This window comes from Anomalospiza imberbis, chromosome 25 (genome assembly GCF_031753505.1).
Source record: "Anomalospiza imberbis isolate Cuckoo-Finch-1a 21T00152 chromosome 25, ASM3175350v1, whole genome shotgun sequence".
In the NCBI taxonomy this organism is placed as follows: Eukaryota; Metazoa; Chordata; class Aves; order Passeriformes; family Viduidae; genus Anomalospiza; species Anomalospiza imberbis.
This window is the reverse complement of record NC_089705.1, coordinates 4006466-4025094: the sequence shown is the minus strand read 5'-3', so window position 1 is coordinate 4025094 and position 18629 is coordinate 4006466. Positions and strand designations below refer to the sequence as shown.

The 18629-nt window shown below is 46.9% G+C and overlaps 1 protein-coding gene across 1 annotated transcript; it reads left to right on the top strand.

Moving 5' to 3' along the window:
• The first annotated feature begins 3472 nt into the window (after positions 1 to 3472).
• Positions 3473 to 15926, top strand: LOC137462372 (protein argonaute-4). The gene is made up of 18 exons (XM_068172652.1): positions 3473 to 3930; positions 6483 to 6648; positions 7305 to 7425; positions 8381 to 8562; positions 8949 to 9085; positions 9165 to 9299; positions 9460 to 9547; positions 9980 to 10127; positions 10203 to 10322; positions 10541 to 10669; positions 10820 to 10953; positions 11412 to 11596; positions 11842 to 12001; positions 12959 to 13274; positions 13548 to 13682; positions 14438 to 14539; positions 14754 to 14953; positions 15046 to 15926. The coding sequence occupies exons 1-18, from the start codon at positions 3912 to 3914 to the stop codon at positions 15152 to 15154; spliced, it is 2586 nt and encodes an 861-aa protein (XP_068028753.1). The 5' UTR covers positions 3473 to 3911; the 3' UTR covers positions 15155 to 15926.
• The last annotated feature ends 2703 nt before the right edge of the window (positions 15927 to 18629 follow it).

Here is an 18629-nt window from a genome sequence, read left to right as displayed (position 1 = left end):
GGGTGAGTGTCAGGGACCCTGTTCTGACCCACAGCTGGGGGTATTTGGCACTTTTTTCATAATTACAATTACATTGTAGAACACACTGCCACAGCAATACATTTCCTTCCATGTCACCCAGTGGGAATCTGCTATCACTGAAGGCGAGGAAAAAATAAAAAGTGTTTTGGGTGTTTGGTCAGGTTTGGGGGTATTTTTTTATTTGGGGTATTTTATTGTTATGGTTTTATCATCAGGGACAAGGAGCAGATAGACTGATCTACCATGACAGCTCCCATGGAGCCAACAAGCCTGAGAACAAAGGAAGTGAGAAAAGCAAATGTCCGTGAAACCCACCACAAGCACCACAGTTCTGCTTTCTTCTAGCTGCTGCAAGGAGCTACAGTAATTAGTTTAATAATTAGAGTTTAGTAACAGAGGGACAGATGCTGGCTCTGCACAAACACACCTCCTCAGGGCTGCGCTCCCGTGGATTCGTCAGGATGAGACTCAGAGTCAGCTGACAAGAAAAAGGTGACAAAAAGATTGGTCTTATTAGGTAGTTTCTGAGCCTGGGTTGTTACTCATGCCTGGCACACAGAGGCAGCCACGGAGCAGGTAAAATGTTTGCCATTAAGGAGGTTCTAAATGTCACACAGACTTTTAGCGCTGGATCAAGCCCCCTATTAAAACGTTTATGTTCTGAAAGCTAGTTTAGGAATCTGTTTTTTTACTAAACAACATACTCCTTCCCCAGCTTGTAGCAGATGAGGTGTTCAGAAGGAAATCCTCGGAGATAATCCTGTCATAACTCTGATCTGTCATTCCTAAATCCAGTCTTGACCCTGGAAATGTGGCTGTTTTCAATATAAGGCCGGGTTAACTTAGAGAAATAGGGTTCTGTGGGGATGTCTGACTATGTGTGTAATATTTATCAAGTTAATTGAATTTATAATGCAGTGAGTAAAAGCTTTAGTTATCATACTCAACATCTTAGCCTTTGTGTTGGAGATTTCTTGAGACAGAGATTGTATCTTTGGTGGGTTTTTTTTTAAGTACTATTTGTGTTTCCCTACATATGTGTTTTTTATGCACAGATATGCTGAATAATAGCATGGAAATGTTGTCAGATGCTGTGGAGTTTGTTACTGGTCTGGTAAAACTGGTTTTTTCCTCAGGTGTTCATCAACTGCTGTCAGGGAATTATGAGAGAATCTCAGACCTATATGAGAATCTCAGGTTTCATTTCATTTTAAAACAGATTTTGATGTTTCAACTTGGAAAATATCAGCCCCACAGGTTAAAAAAGGCAAATAAAGTGGACTCAGCATTTATTATTTATAAAATGTTTTGACTTCTGATTTTCTGGTGAGTCAGCAGAGAGCTGTTGGTTAAACAGAACCCAGGAGGTGCACGAGGGAGCAGCTTGCTAAAATAGCGTAAACTGCTTAAAAAGGCAAAAAGTCCCTAGGCCCTTTATTTAATGGCGCATGACTGGAAGTGTTGTCTCTTTAACAGAGGACAAATTTATTGTCTGTGAGGATAAGGGGACATGGCCTTGGCTTCTCCCCGGGAGCTGAACGCCCTGGTCAGTGGAACACCACGGGTTCCCACCCCCAATGCTTCCCAGGCAGCTCCTGGGTGATGGCCAAGATTGTGCCAGCCACTCATGGATCTCCAGCCCTCACGGATCCTCAGCCGTTCTGTGTCCACAGAGCACCTCAAGGGCTGGTGGTCACAACCCTGAGAGGTTCAGTGCTGTGGCTCACCTGTCTTGTACAAATCCTGCTTTGTCAGGTGTTTTAAACCCCACTGAGGCTGTTTAGCTGGTACTGAGAGTTATTCAGGGTGTCATCAATTGAGCAGGGAGAATTCCCTGGTTTTGGGGAGCAGTGGAGGACTGGTGAAGCTGGAGCAGCACCACCGTGGGCAGGCAGGCACCATCAGGGTAGCTGTCACAGAGTGTGCTGGAGTTCTGGGTTAATTATTAGAGCTGCAGACAGGTGTTGGGTTTTGGGACAGAACAGGGGAGGTACAGACAGACAATCCCCTCCTTCCTGGTGCCTGAGGGGCAGCAGCTCTCACCTCTACTGAGGCAGCTCTGGAAGGGCTTCATGCATGAAATGCACCCTAGGAAGAGCCAGCAGGTCAGGGAGGGAATCCTGGCACCCAGCCCTAGTGAGGGACATCCGGAGTGCTGTGTCCAGTTCTGGGCTCCTGAGGACAAGAAAGACAAGGAGATACTGCAGGGGGTCCAGCAGCGGCCACAAAGATGACAGGGGGTCTGGAGCATCTCTGCTGGGGAGAGACTGTGGGAGCTGGGCCTGGTTATTCTGGAGAAGGGACGGCTGAGAGGGCATCCCATCAATCCACAGCAATATCTGAAAGGCAGGTGCCAAGAGAATGGTGCCAGACTCTTCACCAAATCACAAAATTGTTGGGGTTGGAGGTGGGCCTCTGCAGATCATCCAGTCCAATGATCCTGCCAAGGCAGGGTCACCCAGAGCAGGTGACACAGGAACGCGTCCAGGTGAGTTTGGAATCTCTCCGGACAAGGAGACTCCGTAATCCCCCTGGGCATCCTGTTCCAGTGCTCGGCCACCCTCACGGAAAGTTCATCCTGATGCTGAGGAAGTGTTTTAGTTCTTGGCCATTGCTCCTCACCCTGTTGCTGGGCACCACTGAAAAGGATCTTTTCTCTGGTGTCCAGCAACAGGGTGAGGAGCAATGGCCATGAACAAAACCACAGTGTTTCACCCGAGCATGAGGAAGAACTTCTTTATGCTGAGGGTGGCCGAGCACGGGAACAGGTGTCCAGGGAGGGCGTGGAGTCTCCCTACCGGAGACATTCCAAACCCACATGGACGCGTCCCTGTCACCTGCTCCGGTGACCCTGCCTTGGCAGGGGGTTAGGAGTGGACGATCTCCAGACCCTAGATATTCTCCAGGTTAGGAGTGGACGATCTCCAGACCCTAGATATTCTCCAGGTTAGGAGTGGACGATCTCCAGACCCTAGATATTCTCCAGGTTAGGAGTGGACGATCTCCAGACCCTAGATATTCTCCAGGTTAGGAGTGGACGATCTCCAGACCCTAGATATTCTCCAGGTTAGGAGCGGACGATCTCCAGGCCCTAGATATTCTCCAGGTTAGGAGTGGACGATCTCCAGGCCCTAGATATTCTCTAGGTTAGAAGTGGACGATCTCCAGACCCTAGATATTCTCCAGGTTAGGAGTGGACGATCTCCAGGCCCTAGATATTCTCCAGGTTAGGAGTGGACGATCTCCAGGCCCTAGATATTCTCCAGGTTAGGAGTGGACAATCTCCAGGCCCTAGATATTCTCCAGGTTAGGAGTGGACGATCTCCAGAGGTCCCTTCAAACCCCAGATATTCGGGGATTCCGTGATTCTGAGCTGTCACCTGTTGCGGCTGCGGGGTCGCGCGGGCGGCGTGCGCGCTCCCGCGGGCGGGGGGGGGGGCGGCGCGCGTGCGCGAGCCGGCGGCGCCGGGCAGCGCGGAGCGGCCTCTTCCTCCCTCCCTTCTCCTCCTCCTTTTCCTCCTCTTCCTCCTCCTCCTCCTCCTCCTCCTCCTCATCCCCGTCCCGGGAGCGCGCTCGGGCGCGTGCTGGCGGCGGCGGGGGCGCGCGCGGGCTCGGCGGGGGCGCAGCGCGGGGATTGTTCGCGCCGCCGCTCGGGGAAGCGGAACGCGGGGAGCGCTCCCCGCCGCGCCCCCGCTGCCTCCTCCTCATCCTCCTCCTCCTCCTCGGCCGCCGCCGCCTCCCGCCCCGCCGCCCCCGTGTCCGCGCCGGACCCCCACCCCGCCGCCAATATTCCCGAGATCAAGCGCTACGCGGCGGCGGCGGGGCCGGCGGCGGGGCCCGGGGCGGGCGGCGGGGCCGGCGGCGAGAGCAGCGAGGCCGCCACCGCCGCCATGGAGGCGCTGGGACCCGGTGAGAGGCGCGGGGGGGCGCGGGGGCCGCGGCCTGTCGGGCCGTGACAGCGGGGGAAGGAGGCCGCGGGCCCGGCGGGGCTCCCCGGCTGCAGCGGGGCCCGCTCGGAGCCGCCGGCGCTGCCCGGTGCGGAGGAGCCGCAGCGGGTCGCGAAACTTTGCGTGCGGGTTGGCGATGCCCTCACGGCCTCGCTGCTGCCGGGGCTACCGGGGGACGCACCTCGCCCTCCCCGGGGTGAACGGGACGGGGCTGGGAGCGGGACAGCGACAGCGAGGGGACGGGGACAGGCAGGGCTGTAGTGTCACAGCGATGCGCGCCCTGCAACCTGTGCAGTGACAAGTTTCATATTTGACATTGAGCTATTTCTGAGAGTTTTAGGTGATGCTGTCTGAAAACACGGCTGTTTATTTCTCTAACAAACTTCGCTTGAATATTGGTGGGTTTTTGTATGTGGTGCTTTCCTGCTTGTGTCCTATTCCATGATTATTCTCCCATCAAATGCCTGCAGGATGTAATTCTAGCCCTCAGTGGCCTGTACACCTGACCCATCAAGTTCCCATTCAAACGATTGGTATAAGCAAAGTGATATTAATTTTGGTGTGATAGAAAACGTTTATTGACACAAAGGTGCAATTCCAGAAGAATCCAGAGTTTGAGGTAGTGAGGGCTGACTCAGAGCCTGCTGTATGTGTATGATGTATCGTGGCCTCCCTGAGTTCCAGCTGGAGAAGCAGATTCTCTTTCAGTTTTGAAAACTGCTTCCTGTCTGAAGTAATTCGGTTGAGGTGCTTAGTACATAATGGTTGTAGGGTAAGAGAAATTAAAATATAACAGCACATACAACCCAGGCTGATCAGTTAAAAATCCTGGGATGCCAGGTCAGCCTGGCTTCAAACTGGAAAACAGTTTGTAGCTGATTCTCTAGAATCCTTTGAGAAATAACTTTAGGAAGGAGGAGATGTAAGTTTTATTTCCTTCAGTCAGAACAGTGGGCAGCATTACTGTGCATGTCTGCAGACCTTGTCAATACCAAGGGAGGAAAATGGGTAAATATAGTTGTCATTTAATCTCTTGCAGGAGGTCAGTGCCTGCACTTCCTTCAGACTAATTAGCATGGGATTAATGGATCATCTCTCGTATCCAAATAAGCACAGCAAACTTTGATTGCCCTCAATGATTCATGCTTGTCAAGACAGCTGTAGTTTTTTTAAACAACAAACTGTAACTTTTTTTAAACACAACTGGTCTGACCGTGGCGGAGCATGATCCGTCAGGCGGGTGTGGAGCCAGGAACGTGTCCTGTGGGATATCTGTCCCCAGCAGCCCCCTGCCACTGCGGCTTGGCAGAGCTGACACGGCGGTGGGCTTCAGCTGCTTACATGCTCCGTGTTCTCTCTGCTTAAAAATATTCCAGGGCTGGTGTCCTTAGGTTGGTAATTTTATTGGATAATGCAGTAGCCAATGGATGGCTTTTAACTCCAGGGTGGAATCTCCTGGGATTTGGTCCTGGGTTTACTTTATGGTTGTGTTAAAGTTTATTGCTGCACCCTGAAGTGTACCCAAATAGCAGTCACCTACCTCTCCTTTCTGCTGGTACAAACACTGGGATTTTGCCTTACACGGACGCTGTCAGGTTATAATGCTAAATTTGCCCTAAGTTTTATGATAGGTTTATTATTGCATTCCAGTGAGAGTGCTTGCTCTCTCCTTTGCTACTCTACAACAGAGGGAAGACACTTTGATCACACTGAGCCTTGCTCAGATATAGACAAACCCATGAAAATATACCAATGTCATTTGCTTTATGTGCAGTGTCAGCTGAGGCTCTGATCGATTTAAAAAATAGTCAGTTTAATCTCGTTAACATGGTATCTCAGATCTTAACACTTTGAGGAGGGTAACTAAAGGCTTCCCTAGTGACCAGCTTGCATGTGAGTAATGCTTCCAGGCCTCTAATAATTTCCTCCTTAGATCTGTTCCTGAAGCTCTTCTTTTGTCCCAATAAAATATCTCTTCCATGTCTGTAGGAGTCCATACCTGTCTAATGCTTTCTCCCTTATCCTTCTACTTAGGGGAAAGCCTAAACCTTTCCTCACTCCTGTCTTTACGTTGGAATTTTAAATTGGATCATTGACGTCTGAACGTTAGGCCTGTAGTGAAAACAATGACAAAATGTGGCTTTTGTGGCTGCTGGTTTCTTTTAGAAATGGAGGTAGGGATGTATTTATCTTTGCATTACATGAAAATACATAATGTCTGTATGGTTGCATTCCCTCTCAGGACTCTGTGAAGTTCTTAACCACAGTCATGAATAAATGCCACTAAAATTTTAAGAATTATTTATGGCACCTACTTATACATGCTTTAGGGAACACGTTTTTTACCTTGAAGTTCTGAGCAGCTGGAAGGCTGAGCCTCTTTGAACACCTCTGTTTGCAGCCTCAAAAAGCTTAATATTTTCTCCTGCCCAGTCAAAATGTCACCCATAGCACACCAGAGAGGTGCATGGAGTGAGCCATCACATCTCACACACATTTATTTGACTTTCCTAGGGCCCCCAACCAGCCTCTTCCAGCCGCCCCGTCGCCCAGGCCTGGGCACTGTTGGGAAACCCATCCGGCTCCTGGCCAACCACTTCCAGGTTCAGATCCCCAAGATTGATGTTTATCACTATGATGTAGATATCAAACCAGAGAAACGCCCCCGAAGAGTCAACAGGTAGGAGTTACTTAATAAAGGTTTATTGATTTAAATTAAGTGTACATACCTGATGTAAGGAATCTGGGCATCCTAGGAATTCTCCATCTGCTGAAGGCCTATTTGTGTTTGTACTGTGGTCAGCAGTTGCTTTTCAGTGAACTATAATATTCTTGCAATTGGCCTGTAATCTGGAAGGCTCTGGGAAATGTAGTGAGCATTGACCTCCAGCTGGTTTTATTTTACAGCCTACAAGTCAATGTCCCTGGTAATTGTTCCTCAGTCTGTTACACAAACGTGTAGCAGCTGAGGGGGGGCATTTCAGCTTGTAGATTTTGGAGTCCACATGTGGATCAATCCATAGAGTGCTTCCATTCACCCCAAGGCTTGTAGGTTGTCTGCTCCTGTGTGAGAAGATCTCTCCAGGTTCCTCTGCTTGTTTTGTGTGTAGCTCTGCTGACAGCACAGATACCTGTACAGACACCTGTGTGTGCCACTTGGGTGTCTTAACCTGGAGGTGACATTCACAGCTTCTGGTGTGACCTCGAGGTGCTTTGGTGCATTACTGTTTTTCATATCTTGCTCCTTTAAGAAAAAGTGAAAAAATCATTTAAAATTGTGTAAGCCAATTACTGAATTTTCTGTTCTTCCACTTAACTCAATGAATCACTGCCTAGGGAGGTGGTGGATACGATGGTGAGGCACTTCAAGATGCAGATATTTGGGGATCGGCAGCCCGGGTACGATGGGAAGCGGAACATGTACACGGCACACCCCTTACCCATTGGCAGGGACAGAGTAAGTGTTGCTTTAACTTTTCCACAGGAAAGCTGTTACAGTGTCATTTGAAAAGTGTTCTTTTGTTGACATAAACCCAAAATTCTGTCACACCTATTGGTGAAGTCTTGGAAATGATAATCAGGACCAGTCTAGGAAGCTCACAGGTTTTTTACTGAAGTTTGTGTCTTTGGGTTTCTGATTCCCAGTTCTTCAGTTGCAGAATATCACAAGACATGAGAACTACATTTTGCTCTTATAGATGCAAGGAGACTATTTTTTTTTTTTCACCCTGGTGGGAACTTCCCTTTCCCTGACCCATTCTGTTGCTGAATGATAAAGTCACTGTAGCTGATGATGACTCTGGTTGGGTTTGGCTGTGCTGTGGAGATATGTCCTTGTGTTCCTGGAACAACCAGATCAGCTGTTCCTGCCTTGCATGTGCACCCCAGCTCTAAACAAAACTTCCCCCCATCTTCTGATCTCCCAAGGGATCTGGTCATTGTTGTGCCTTGGAGGATGTCCAGGATGAGTTCACAGTTACCCTCTGGGCTGTGGGGTGTGAGAATCATCCCAAGTGCTGCACCAGAACTCTGGGATTTGTGTTTCTCAGCGAGTCTCCTTTATGACCAAAAGGTTTTCTTGCCTTCCCATTTGGTTCACAAAACATCTTGCTATTAATTGGCTGACTTAAAAAAATGACTCACTGTTCTCCAGAGCTTTGATGTCACCATACTAATCACTGCTTAAAATTTACATTTAAAGATACTTCAGTGCAATTTCTCAGATGAATAAATGACCAACTTTCAAAGTCCTGAGGGAACCAATTGTAATATTTTAAGGGCATTACACAAACTAATAATCAAAAGTACAGATTCAAAGGACACCTAGGGGAATACTGTACCATTGCTGAGTGTTGTGTCTGTCTGCAATCCATAACAAAAGCTTGTGCTTAATCTTCTTGTGCCTGTGGCAGGTGGATATGGAGGTTACACTTCCAGGAGAGGGGAAGGACCAGACATTTAAAGTTTCCATTCAGTGGGTGTCAGTCGTCAGCCTTCAGATGCTGCTGGAAGCTCTTGCAGGGCACTTGAATGAAGTTCCTGAAGATTCTGTACAGGCACTGGATGTAATCACACGGCACCTTCCCTCCATGAGGTGGGTACTCGTTGGGCCTTCCTGACTGGATATGTCTTCTATCCATCTTAACCTTTGTGTTTGTTATTCCTTGCTGCTGCTCTGCTGCCCACTACACTCCTGTGGTAGAAGGGATGAGGGATACAGCCATGTAATTCAACACCTGCCTTACAAATTTGCACTAGAATAGGGAAATGTGATCTGAACTAGACTTGTGTCTGCTGGTCATGTTTCTGACAGGAATTTGCTGTGTCCTTTCCAGCTGCCCTGTCAGACAAGGCTTTGTGTGCTTGCCATAAATCAGCTCTGACAGTTATAACATGTGTAGAAATGTGTTTTACACACTGTAGTTTAAAAAGCATATCAGAAAGAAATGATCAGAGTATTAATTTTCTCATTTTTTCCAGGTACACCCCTGTGGGTCGCTCCTTCTTCTCCCCCCCTGAAGGTTATTACCACCCCCTGGGAGGGGGCAGGGAGGTCTGGTTTGGCTTCCACCAGTCGGTCCGTCCTGCCATGTGGAACATGATGCTCAACATCGATGGTGTGTAGGAGATTCTGTCTCGCTCATGTAACAGAGTTCTTTGTGCTGCCCAGTTAATTGTCCTATCTTTTTATCTCAGTGTCAGCGACTGCTTTCTATCGTGCCCAGCCTATCATTGAGTTCATGTGCGAGGTCTTGGACATCCAGAACATCAGTGAACAAAGCAAACCTCTGACAGACTCCCAGCGTGTCAAGTTTACCAAAGAAATCAGAGGTAAAAGCTTGTCCTAAAGCTGCTGCAAGAAAATACTGAAACCTGCTCATAATATGTCGTAATGAAAATATGCAAGGCACATGGAGAACTGGGCTGTTCCCTTTTTTCCTTCATCCTATTCAAAGGTGATCCCTGAATTTGTTTTCTGTTGTATTTTCAGGTCTAAAAGTAGAGGTGACCCACTGTGGCCAGATGAAGAGAAAATACCGAGTTTGCAATGTTACCCGGCGACCAGCCAGCCACCAGACGTATGTATCAAGCACTGCCTGACAGTTCTTAAATTCTTCAACCTGTTAAATATATCTGGAATATATTTGGTATATTCTTTATGCAGGAATAGTTGATTGTGGAGGTGAAGCAGCTGTGGGGCTTTACAGGAATGCTTAGTCTTAGTGCAGTAGAGGAATAGTGTGGGTTTTGACTACTTTTTTATTTCCTTCCACCCAGGAAAACTGAGCTATATCCTGGTTTTTAAATGCAGTTATCAAAAGCTCCTATTTTTAAAATAGCTAAAATATGAGAAATTCAGTATATAGTCTAAAATCTTTTCATAAAGAAGAGATCCATTAACTAAGGAAAATAGAGATTTGCTGAAGGTAGTCTGGAATAGGTTTTTTTATACCATTTTTTCCTTTAAAAAAAATCTGACAAAGTCTAACCAGAACAAATGTCATTTCTAGGTTCCCTCTGCAGCTGGAGAATGGGCAGGCCATGGAGTGCACAGTAGCTCAGTATTTTAAGCAGAAATACAGTCTGCAGCTGAAATACCCTCACCTGCCCTGTCTCCAAGTGGGACAGGAGCAGAAACACACGTACCTGCCACTGGAGGTAAGGATCCAAGTCCTGCACTGTGCGTGTCCTCTGTTAAACGGTGTCACAGCACCTCTCCCTGCTCCCGTGCAGGTGTGTAACATCGTGGCTGGCCAGAGGTGCATCAAGAAGCTCACGGACAATCAGACCTCGACCATGATAAAAGCAACAGCCAGGTCTGCCCCAGACAGGCAGGAGGAGATCAGCAGACTGGTGAGTATTTTTCCAGCTGCACAGTCTCTGTTTGTCACTTCTCATGGCTTTTCCAGAGCATTGGAGCAGGTGATGTTGAGGAACATGACCAAGAGAGAAGTTAACAACTCTGTCTTGGTTAAAACAAATCCTTCTAAACAGAAAGGCTGTTGATGACAAAGAGGACAGAGTCACTCGAAGCTTTAGTGTAGTGAAATCAGTACTTGTCTTGTCCCCAGGTGAAGAGCAACAGTATGGTTGGTGGGCCTGATCCGTATCTGAAGGAGTTTGGAATTGTTGTCCACAATGAAATGACAGAGCTGACAGGCAGAGTTCTGCCAGCCCCAATGCTGCAGTATGGAGGCAGGGTGAGTTTCCATATCTTGTAAAACTCCTTATCCTGAGGTTATTGAAATTCATGAGGTGTTTTGTGTATCTTCTCATGAGGCTTCCTCTGGTGGGCTACAGTCAAAATGGAGCAGCACTTGATTTCTAATTTGCCTTTGATTTTTACCTAGAACAAGACTGTGGCCACACCAAACCAAGGCGTGTGGGACATGAGAGGGAAACAGTTCTATGCTGGCATTGAGATTAAAGTTTGGGCTGTTGCCTGTTTTGCTCCTCAAAAACAATGCAGGGAAGACTTGCTGAAGTAAGTATTTTCCTATTTATTCAGGATTCTATTTCAAGGTGTATTTTCCTCATGTTTCTGAAAGGTGATGTGTGGTATAAATTGATTTTCCCCTGCCCTTCAAATTACTCTACAGGATCCTAAAGAAAAAGGTCCTGTGGACCACTGATTGGTAAAAATCTTGGTTGCAATAATGCTCAGATAAATTAGGTGAATAAGTGAAAAATTCCAGAGCATCAGTATTAGTTTAGGAGTCTGCCTCAGGATGTTTATCTCAAATGTCTGTTTTTGTAAGGCTTGTAAAACTATAGTAGCTGATGACCTTCCACAGAGAGGATTAGAGTGATATTAGCGAGTTCCTGATGGGAATAGAATTGCTAAAATCTAGTTACTGTAGTGAAATAGCAGAAAGAGCATGTTGATAAAACTGATGAGTGAACCACAGTGAGAAGGCCGAAACAAACCCACTTCTATTTCAGGAGTTTCACGGACCAGCTGCGCAAGATCTCCAAGGACGCCGGGATGCCCATCCAGGGCCAGCCCTGCTTCTGCAAGTACGCCCAGGGTGCAGACAGCGTGGAGCCCATGTTCAAACACTTAAAGCTGACTTACGTTGGCCTGCAGCTCATCGTGGTGATTCTGCCTGGGAAGACGCCTGTGTACGGTATGGAGAAGGGGCTGTAAAGTGGTCAGGAGTTGTAGTGCAAGTGGGTGGCAGGAAGGAGGCAGAGGAGGCAATGGGTTCTCTTTAAAAAGATTGGAGCTGGTTTGTCAGGCCTGGTTGGAGAAGTTGTGTATTACCAAAGAGCAAACTGAACCTTTGTCAGTGAAGTTTCAAGGGTCTGAATTACAGTAACATTTGAAAAAAATAAGAGCAAGCAGGAACCACTGCCTTATTTTCTGTCACAGCTGAAGTCAAACGGGTCGGAGATACTCTTCTAGGCATGGCCACACAGTGTGTTCAAGTAAAGAACGTGGTCAAAACCTCTCCACAAACGCTGTCCAACCTGTGTCTGAAGATCAACGCCAAGCTCGGAGGAATCAACAATGTGCTGGTACCTCATCAAAGGTGAGAGTCAAGCAAAAGCTCTTTGTAACGTCTGCATTGTCAAGGAAAATGGTGTTGTTTTGTTGTGTTTGCTAAAATGGTACTTTCCAAAATAAAACATGCTTTAGAAATTCCCACAGTCTAGAGTGGACAGTGGAGGATATGTCTGCATTTGGAGTGTTCCCAGTAAGCCCTGAGCCAAGGGGAGTCAGAGCCACCAAACTCACCAAAGTTTTTTTCCTGTCTCTTTCCTGCCTTTGGATTCACTCAGTGTACCTTTTCCTCTTGCCACCTCCAAAAGCATCCTGTGTTTGCGTCCAAATTGAAAGAGAAGGAGTGAGGAGGAGTGACTAGGAATCAATGCTTGTAACTTGGTCTGCCTTTGATCCTGTCCTTGTCACTTTCTATTCTTTCTGGACTGTAAGTGCTGGAGGCAGAGAATTTTGCCCTTAAAGACTCTCACAGGTTTTATTTCTGTTCAGTGCTTTGGATGCACCTTCCTCAGCTGTGATTGGTTTTTGTTCCTGGCCCTCTTTCTTTTTGCTGTTCTTATTTATTATTATGAGTTGATAAGAGGCCACCTCTCCTCTCAAGTCAGGGTGAGGAAGTTGGGGTTATTTAGCCTGGAGAAGAGAAGGTTGTGTGAAAACCTCACAGCACCTTCTAGTACCCAAAAGGGCCAACAAGAAGGCCAGAGATGGACTGTAGTAATGGCTTCAAACTGAAAGAGAGTATGTCTAGATTAGAGATTAGGAAGGAATTGTTCCCTGTGAGGGTGGTGAGGCCCTGGCACAGGGTGCCCAGAGAAGCTGTGGCTGCTCCATCCCTGGAAGTGTTCAAAGCCAGGATGGACAGGGCTTGGAGCAACCAAGGTTAGGGTTGGGTGGGTGCAACTGGCTGGGCTTTAAGGTCTTTTCCAACACGAACCCTTCCGGAATTCTGTGATTCTAACTAATAAACCTTAATCTTATCAAACAGGCCCTCAGTGTTCCAGCAGCCAGTGATCTTTTTGGGAGCAGATGTCACTCACCCTCCCGCCGGGGATGGGAAGAAGCCGTCCATCGCGGCCGTGGTGGGCAGCATGGACGGGCACCCCAGCCGCTACTGCGCCACGGTGCGCGTGCAGACCTCGCGCCAGGAGACCTCCCAGGAGCTGCTCTACAGCCAGGAGGTGATCCAGGACCTGACCAACATGGTGCGGGAGCTGTTGATCCAGTTCTACAAATCCACTCGTTTCAAGCCCACGAGGATCATTTACTACAGAGGGGGAGTGTCGGAAGGACAGATGAAACAGGTATTGCCTGATAACTTTTTGTTGCTTGTGAAAAGGGATTGATATATAGTTATGTGGATTATAAGGGATTGGCTGTTGAAAAAAAAAAATTATTTATGTGTGGATTATATTTGTTATTGGAAAGATTAAGTTTCCTTGAATTGTCCTGGGCAAGCACAATGTACATTTACCAGTCTGATTGTGTCCCTTACCATACGGTATTTGTACGCAGGTAAAAAAGTAATCCAATGCCTACTGAATCCATCGCATAATAGTTAAATCTTCTGCTTGTAGGTAGCTTGGCCAGAGCTGATCGCCATCCGGAAGGCCTGCATTAGTTTGGAAGAAGATTATAGACCTGGAATAACCTACATTGTTGTGCAGAAAAGGCATCACACCAGGCTGTTCTGTGCTGACAAAACTGAAAGGGCAAGTACTGATTCCATGAGGGGGAGGTGATGGCACAGGAAAGTGGGATTGTTTGATTCAGTGGGGTGGGATCCGTCTTGCCCACTAAAGCAGCAGCAGTACTGGGTGGTAACAGGCTTTCTCTACCAAAATAACCAGTTCCTCCTTTTTTTATTGCTCTACATCAGATGGAACAGCTTGTTCCCCCTTTTGGAATAGGTGTGCTCAGTATCCCAGTATTTGTGTACCTGGAGATGTAGCCTGGGTTTTTATAGTCCGGGATTCCTGATGATGAGCTGACCTGGCTGTTCACTCTGTTCCCTGTTCTGTCTCCATGTGTATCTAAGATGTGCCTGTGGCACAAATGCACAGGTCAGCTGAGGAACCCTCTTTAGGGAAGCGCTTGATCTGAGGTTTGCTTAAAAACCCAGATCTCCAGGGTATAAGAGCAAACAAGGGAACGAAATAAATTTATCTCAGGAACTTGCATTTTCAGATCCTGAATTACTTGTGTAGGCTTTATCCCACTCTGCAGTTTTAATGGTGCTGGCAAGGGTTTTATTTTCCTCTGATGACACACCAGCTGGATTTGGCGAAGTTTCTAAAAATGAATTCACAGAGAACATTTTCATTCCTCCTGTGTAAACGACCTTAATATTTTTCCACCTTTCTGAGCAGTAAATTCTCCAGCAGCTTTCAATGGAGCCTACCTTTGAAAGCATTTTCGGGTCACTTCCAAAAAAGCCCATGGACTAATAATAAACCTTTCTCACTAGGTGGGTAAAAGTGGCAACGTACCAGCAGGCACTACTGTGGACAGCACCATCACACATCCCTCTGAATTTGACTTTTACCTCTGTAGCCATGCAGGAATTCAGGTAATGTCAGCTCTGCTGTGCTCAGGCTGTGCAACTAAATCCTTGTAGTTGTCCCCATGGGAAAAGTCACTTCTGTTTGTCACTTGGCAGACTCAGAGTTTGTCGGTGCCTGCTGGGCACTGACTCCTCGGTGCCTGCTGGAAGGTGCAGCCTGCAGGTACCGCCTCTGTCCTTGCTGTTGCTCTCCAGCTGACTGTTCACCTGTTCTCTGCAGGGAACCAGCCGGCCCTCCCACTACCAGGTGTTGTGGGATGACAACTGCTTCACAGCAGACGAGCTGCAGCTGCTGACGTACCAGCTGTGCCACACGTACGTGCGCTGCACCCGCTCCGTCTCCATCCCCGCACCCGCCTACTACGCCAGGCTGGTGGCCTTTCGGGCCAGGTACCATCTTGTGGACAAGGATCACGACAGGTAAGGAATGGCTTCATCATCCTGGTAAGCAGGTAGTGAAGCTGAGCTGTGCTGCTTGTCCCAGTTGTTCATGGGTGTGTGTCTGCTCACAGCGCTGAGGGCAGCCACGTGTCGGGGCAGAGCAACGGCCGCGATCCGCAGGCGCTGGCCAAGGCCGTGCAGATCCACCACGACACCCAGCACACCATGTATTTCGCTTGAGAGCACCTGGGAAGATGAGGCAAAACAACTACCCATGCAGTCCTGAAGTGTTTGGAAGCCTCTTGCTCTACCCAGGGCCGGGGGATTTCGGACTGCCCACTACCAGCAGCTCTGGACAGTCGCACTGAATCTGTTCTTCACTGCAACGTCTGATGCACCAACACAATTGAGCCATTTGTTTCATTGTTTTCTGTACTAGAAATCCATAGACTTGTCTTTTCTGATGCATTGGACTGAATTTTTACCTCAAAGCGCAAAGGCCGATCATCCTGAAATTTTTCAAGGACGTGGCACGAAAGGTTTCTATCAAATCTTTTGCTAGCTGTGTTTTTTTCAGTTCTCCTCATCCCATGAGCTGACGGTGACTGCTGCTCTGTCTCCGTGCCCTGCTTCGTGAGTATGATGTGATGGCAAAATGTTTTATCCAGCTCGCTGTAATCCTTCTGTCATGTGGGGCCATAGATTTTTTTATGGAGATTTTAGACTTCACTACTGTAAATGCCTTTTAACAAACATAACTTTCACAGGTATTGCAGTTTTTTGTCAGTTTTACTAATTATCTTTTTAATCTCTGCAGACTTGGGCTGCAAAGCAATTGCACTATACTGCGAGTTAATAGGTGGTTCTTGTTCTGTGAATGTGTAATATAACCAATAGTGATGCCTGTCAGTAGATTTTAATTATAATGGTTATAAATAATACTGCCATGGTATCGTAACAAGTACTGAACCATCATTTCCCCCCTCTAAAAACGATAAAACAAAAAAAAAAAAATTTAGCTTTTAGGTATTTTGCAAACTTTTACAAAAGTGCCCACTTTATGCTGCTGTGTGGTTTGATAAATCTAAGTGATTTTAAAACTTTTTTCTCATAGAAGGTTTAACTTTGGCAATAAATCTTTGTTTTTTAAGCCCCCCCAAACAGTGTAATTTTCTAGCTGAGGATTGTGCATGAGTTTAACCAACATTCTCGTGTCGTTTTCTGAACACACAATTTGGCAGTTTCTGAAACAAATTAGAAAAGACACATTTCCATGCTTTTTTTAAGAATTATTTTTAACTGTTTTATATTCACTGTTGGTGTCCTGTCTACAACATTTTTTATAAGCTTGGAAACTGGGTGTTCCGTGTAGGAAAGGCCAACGTGTGCAGTTGAAATGTATTGTGTGACAGGCAACCTGAGGACTTGTACCAGCATTTTGAACTGTTTTTTTCCTGGGAATCTGGGTTGCCCACACAACTGCATTTACAGCATGTTGAACCCGTGTGAGTCTCAAGTGCTGATTCTGTCCCAGCCTAGAAATTAGGGTTTTTAATCTGCTTGGCTTTTTTCAGCTGCAACCTGTAATCCAGAACAGGGACCTGGTTTCCCTGGTACCCCTTAATCCATGAACATAGTAATTTAAGACTAGATTCCTTATTGTATACCTGAGTTAGTGCAGAATAAAGTTTATTCCTAAACTGAGGAGGAGTGTGAGAAGCCCAAGGATTGCACTGTGGTCTCTGATACTTGTGTGGGGTTTGCTGCTAAGTTGTCTGCTGTCCCAAAGCTTAGGAACCAGCCCCCTCCAAATTTCAGCAATAGGAAATGCTGTTTCCTTCAGTCTTTAAGCTTGTAAATAAATGAAAGTTTACATTTCTAAATGCTGTTGTTTTCAGTTGTACCAGAGTACACTGAACATCTTCAAACAGTTTTATAACCTCCTTGCCAGTAGTATGTCTCATAAATTAAGTTCAACCTCTTTTAATTTCTGTTGAAAATAGGACTGAAGTGAATCCTGTTCCTGGCATGTGCCAGGAAAGGTTTAGATTGAAAAAAAACAAAAAGATTCTTTTATGTTTTTAAACTTTTTTTTTAAAGAATACCTCACTTGTGTAATAAAATCAGGACATGTGGGTGGGAGACTGACCGCTGCTTTTCTCAGTACTCGTTCAGGGAGAAGACACAAAAACCCTTTTTAGAGTGAACTCTGACTGACCCAACACACACGGAGAACCTTGGCACCTTGAAAAGCACCTGAGCACCTGTTGGAGGTGGTAGGATCCAAGATCCCTGATTTGAGTTTGTGCACTAGGAATGGGGCTGGTTTAACAAGGGTGCATAAAAAATGAACTTTATCACCAATTAGTTGTCCAGTGCCAAGCACTCCTGGTTGAGACTGAGGGAAGGGAGAGCCTCTCCTTGGTTTGCCTGTGACTGGATATTTGACCTCAGACCAGGTGGAGCATCAGCCCCTGGTGAGCCCTGGGCCAGCACCCGAGCGGGGCTGGTGTGAGCCCACCCCGGGCACAGGGCTGGAGTTTTGGGGGGAAAGCACTGAAGTTCAGGATCCAAGTTGCAGCAGTGCTGCCCTAGGCAGGTCTGAGCCCAAGTCTGGAGGACTTGAGGACCTGAGTGAGCCCTGTGGGCCTGAGTGACTCGTTCTGCATGTGTCAATCAATGGGAAGATGTGCATTCTGTAGCTGTAGTTTTAGGGTGTTTTGGTTTTTGTTTTTTTGGGTTTTTTTTAATAAATAAAGCCTGTTGGCCACTGTTTAGCTCTGTGGTGTGAAAGATTTTAAATGTAGCAAAGTTCAAAGAGTTGGGGAAGGGGGTGGTTGATATATATTAAAAAAATATTTTAAAAGGTGGGGGAGAGGGGGCAGAAATCCTGTTTTCCACCCGGTTCTGCTTGCTTTGTCCCTGCTGAGTTCTGAACAAGCTCTGGCAATCCCTAGTTAGCCTGTGTCCACCAGCCTGGCTCTTGTATTGCTGAGAGTTCCCCAGGTGCCCGGAGCTCCATCCAGAGGGTGCAGAGGTGGGTGCACGGGCTGTCCCGTGTCCAGCCTGGCTCTGCCCTTGGCATGGGGCAGGGCCCTGCTTCAGAGCTGGCGGCTGGCAGCCCCGACCCCTTTGTGGATGTGCTGTAGGAGTTTTCTTGCTCAATAGCGAGGGAGTGACTCTGCTTTCATTTTCAGAAGGCAGGGCCAGAGGGCATTGGCTCCATCCCGATCCTGATCCACTGCAAGGCTCTTTCCCTGTGCACTGGAGGAAAGATCTTGCACTAAATATCACTTACAGATTTTCTTAGACCTTGCTATTGACATTTTCATATTTCTATGTCTAGAGGCTGCAACTTCAGTGTAAAATGTTTGCATTTGTTCAGTTTGACTTCTGATGTAATTTTTTGGTTTCTATATTGTTAGACTTGTACTGTTTCAAATGGTATTTTATTAACTTTGGACTGGATGTATGTCTCTAGCAATACGAGGTACTTTCTAAACTGTCCTGGGGCTCACAGCCCCGTGTCGAGATAAGATGCTGGTTGTGTACAATTGCATTGTATTTTTTTTTTTTAGCCTGCAGGGATATTTTGTGTTCATGTGTCCAAAAATAATAATAATAATAAAAAAAATTGGCATTCTCGTGCCAAATGTTCTGTTTTTCCTTATTGCTGTCCAATAAATGCAATGTACAGAGTGAGCAACCAATACTG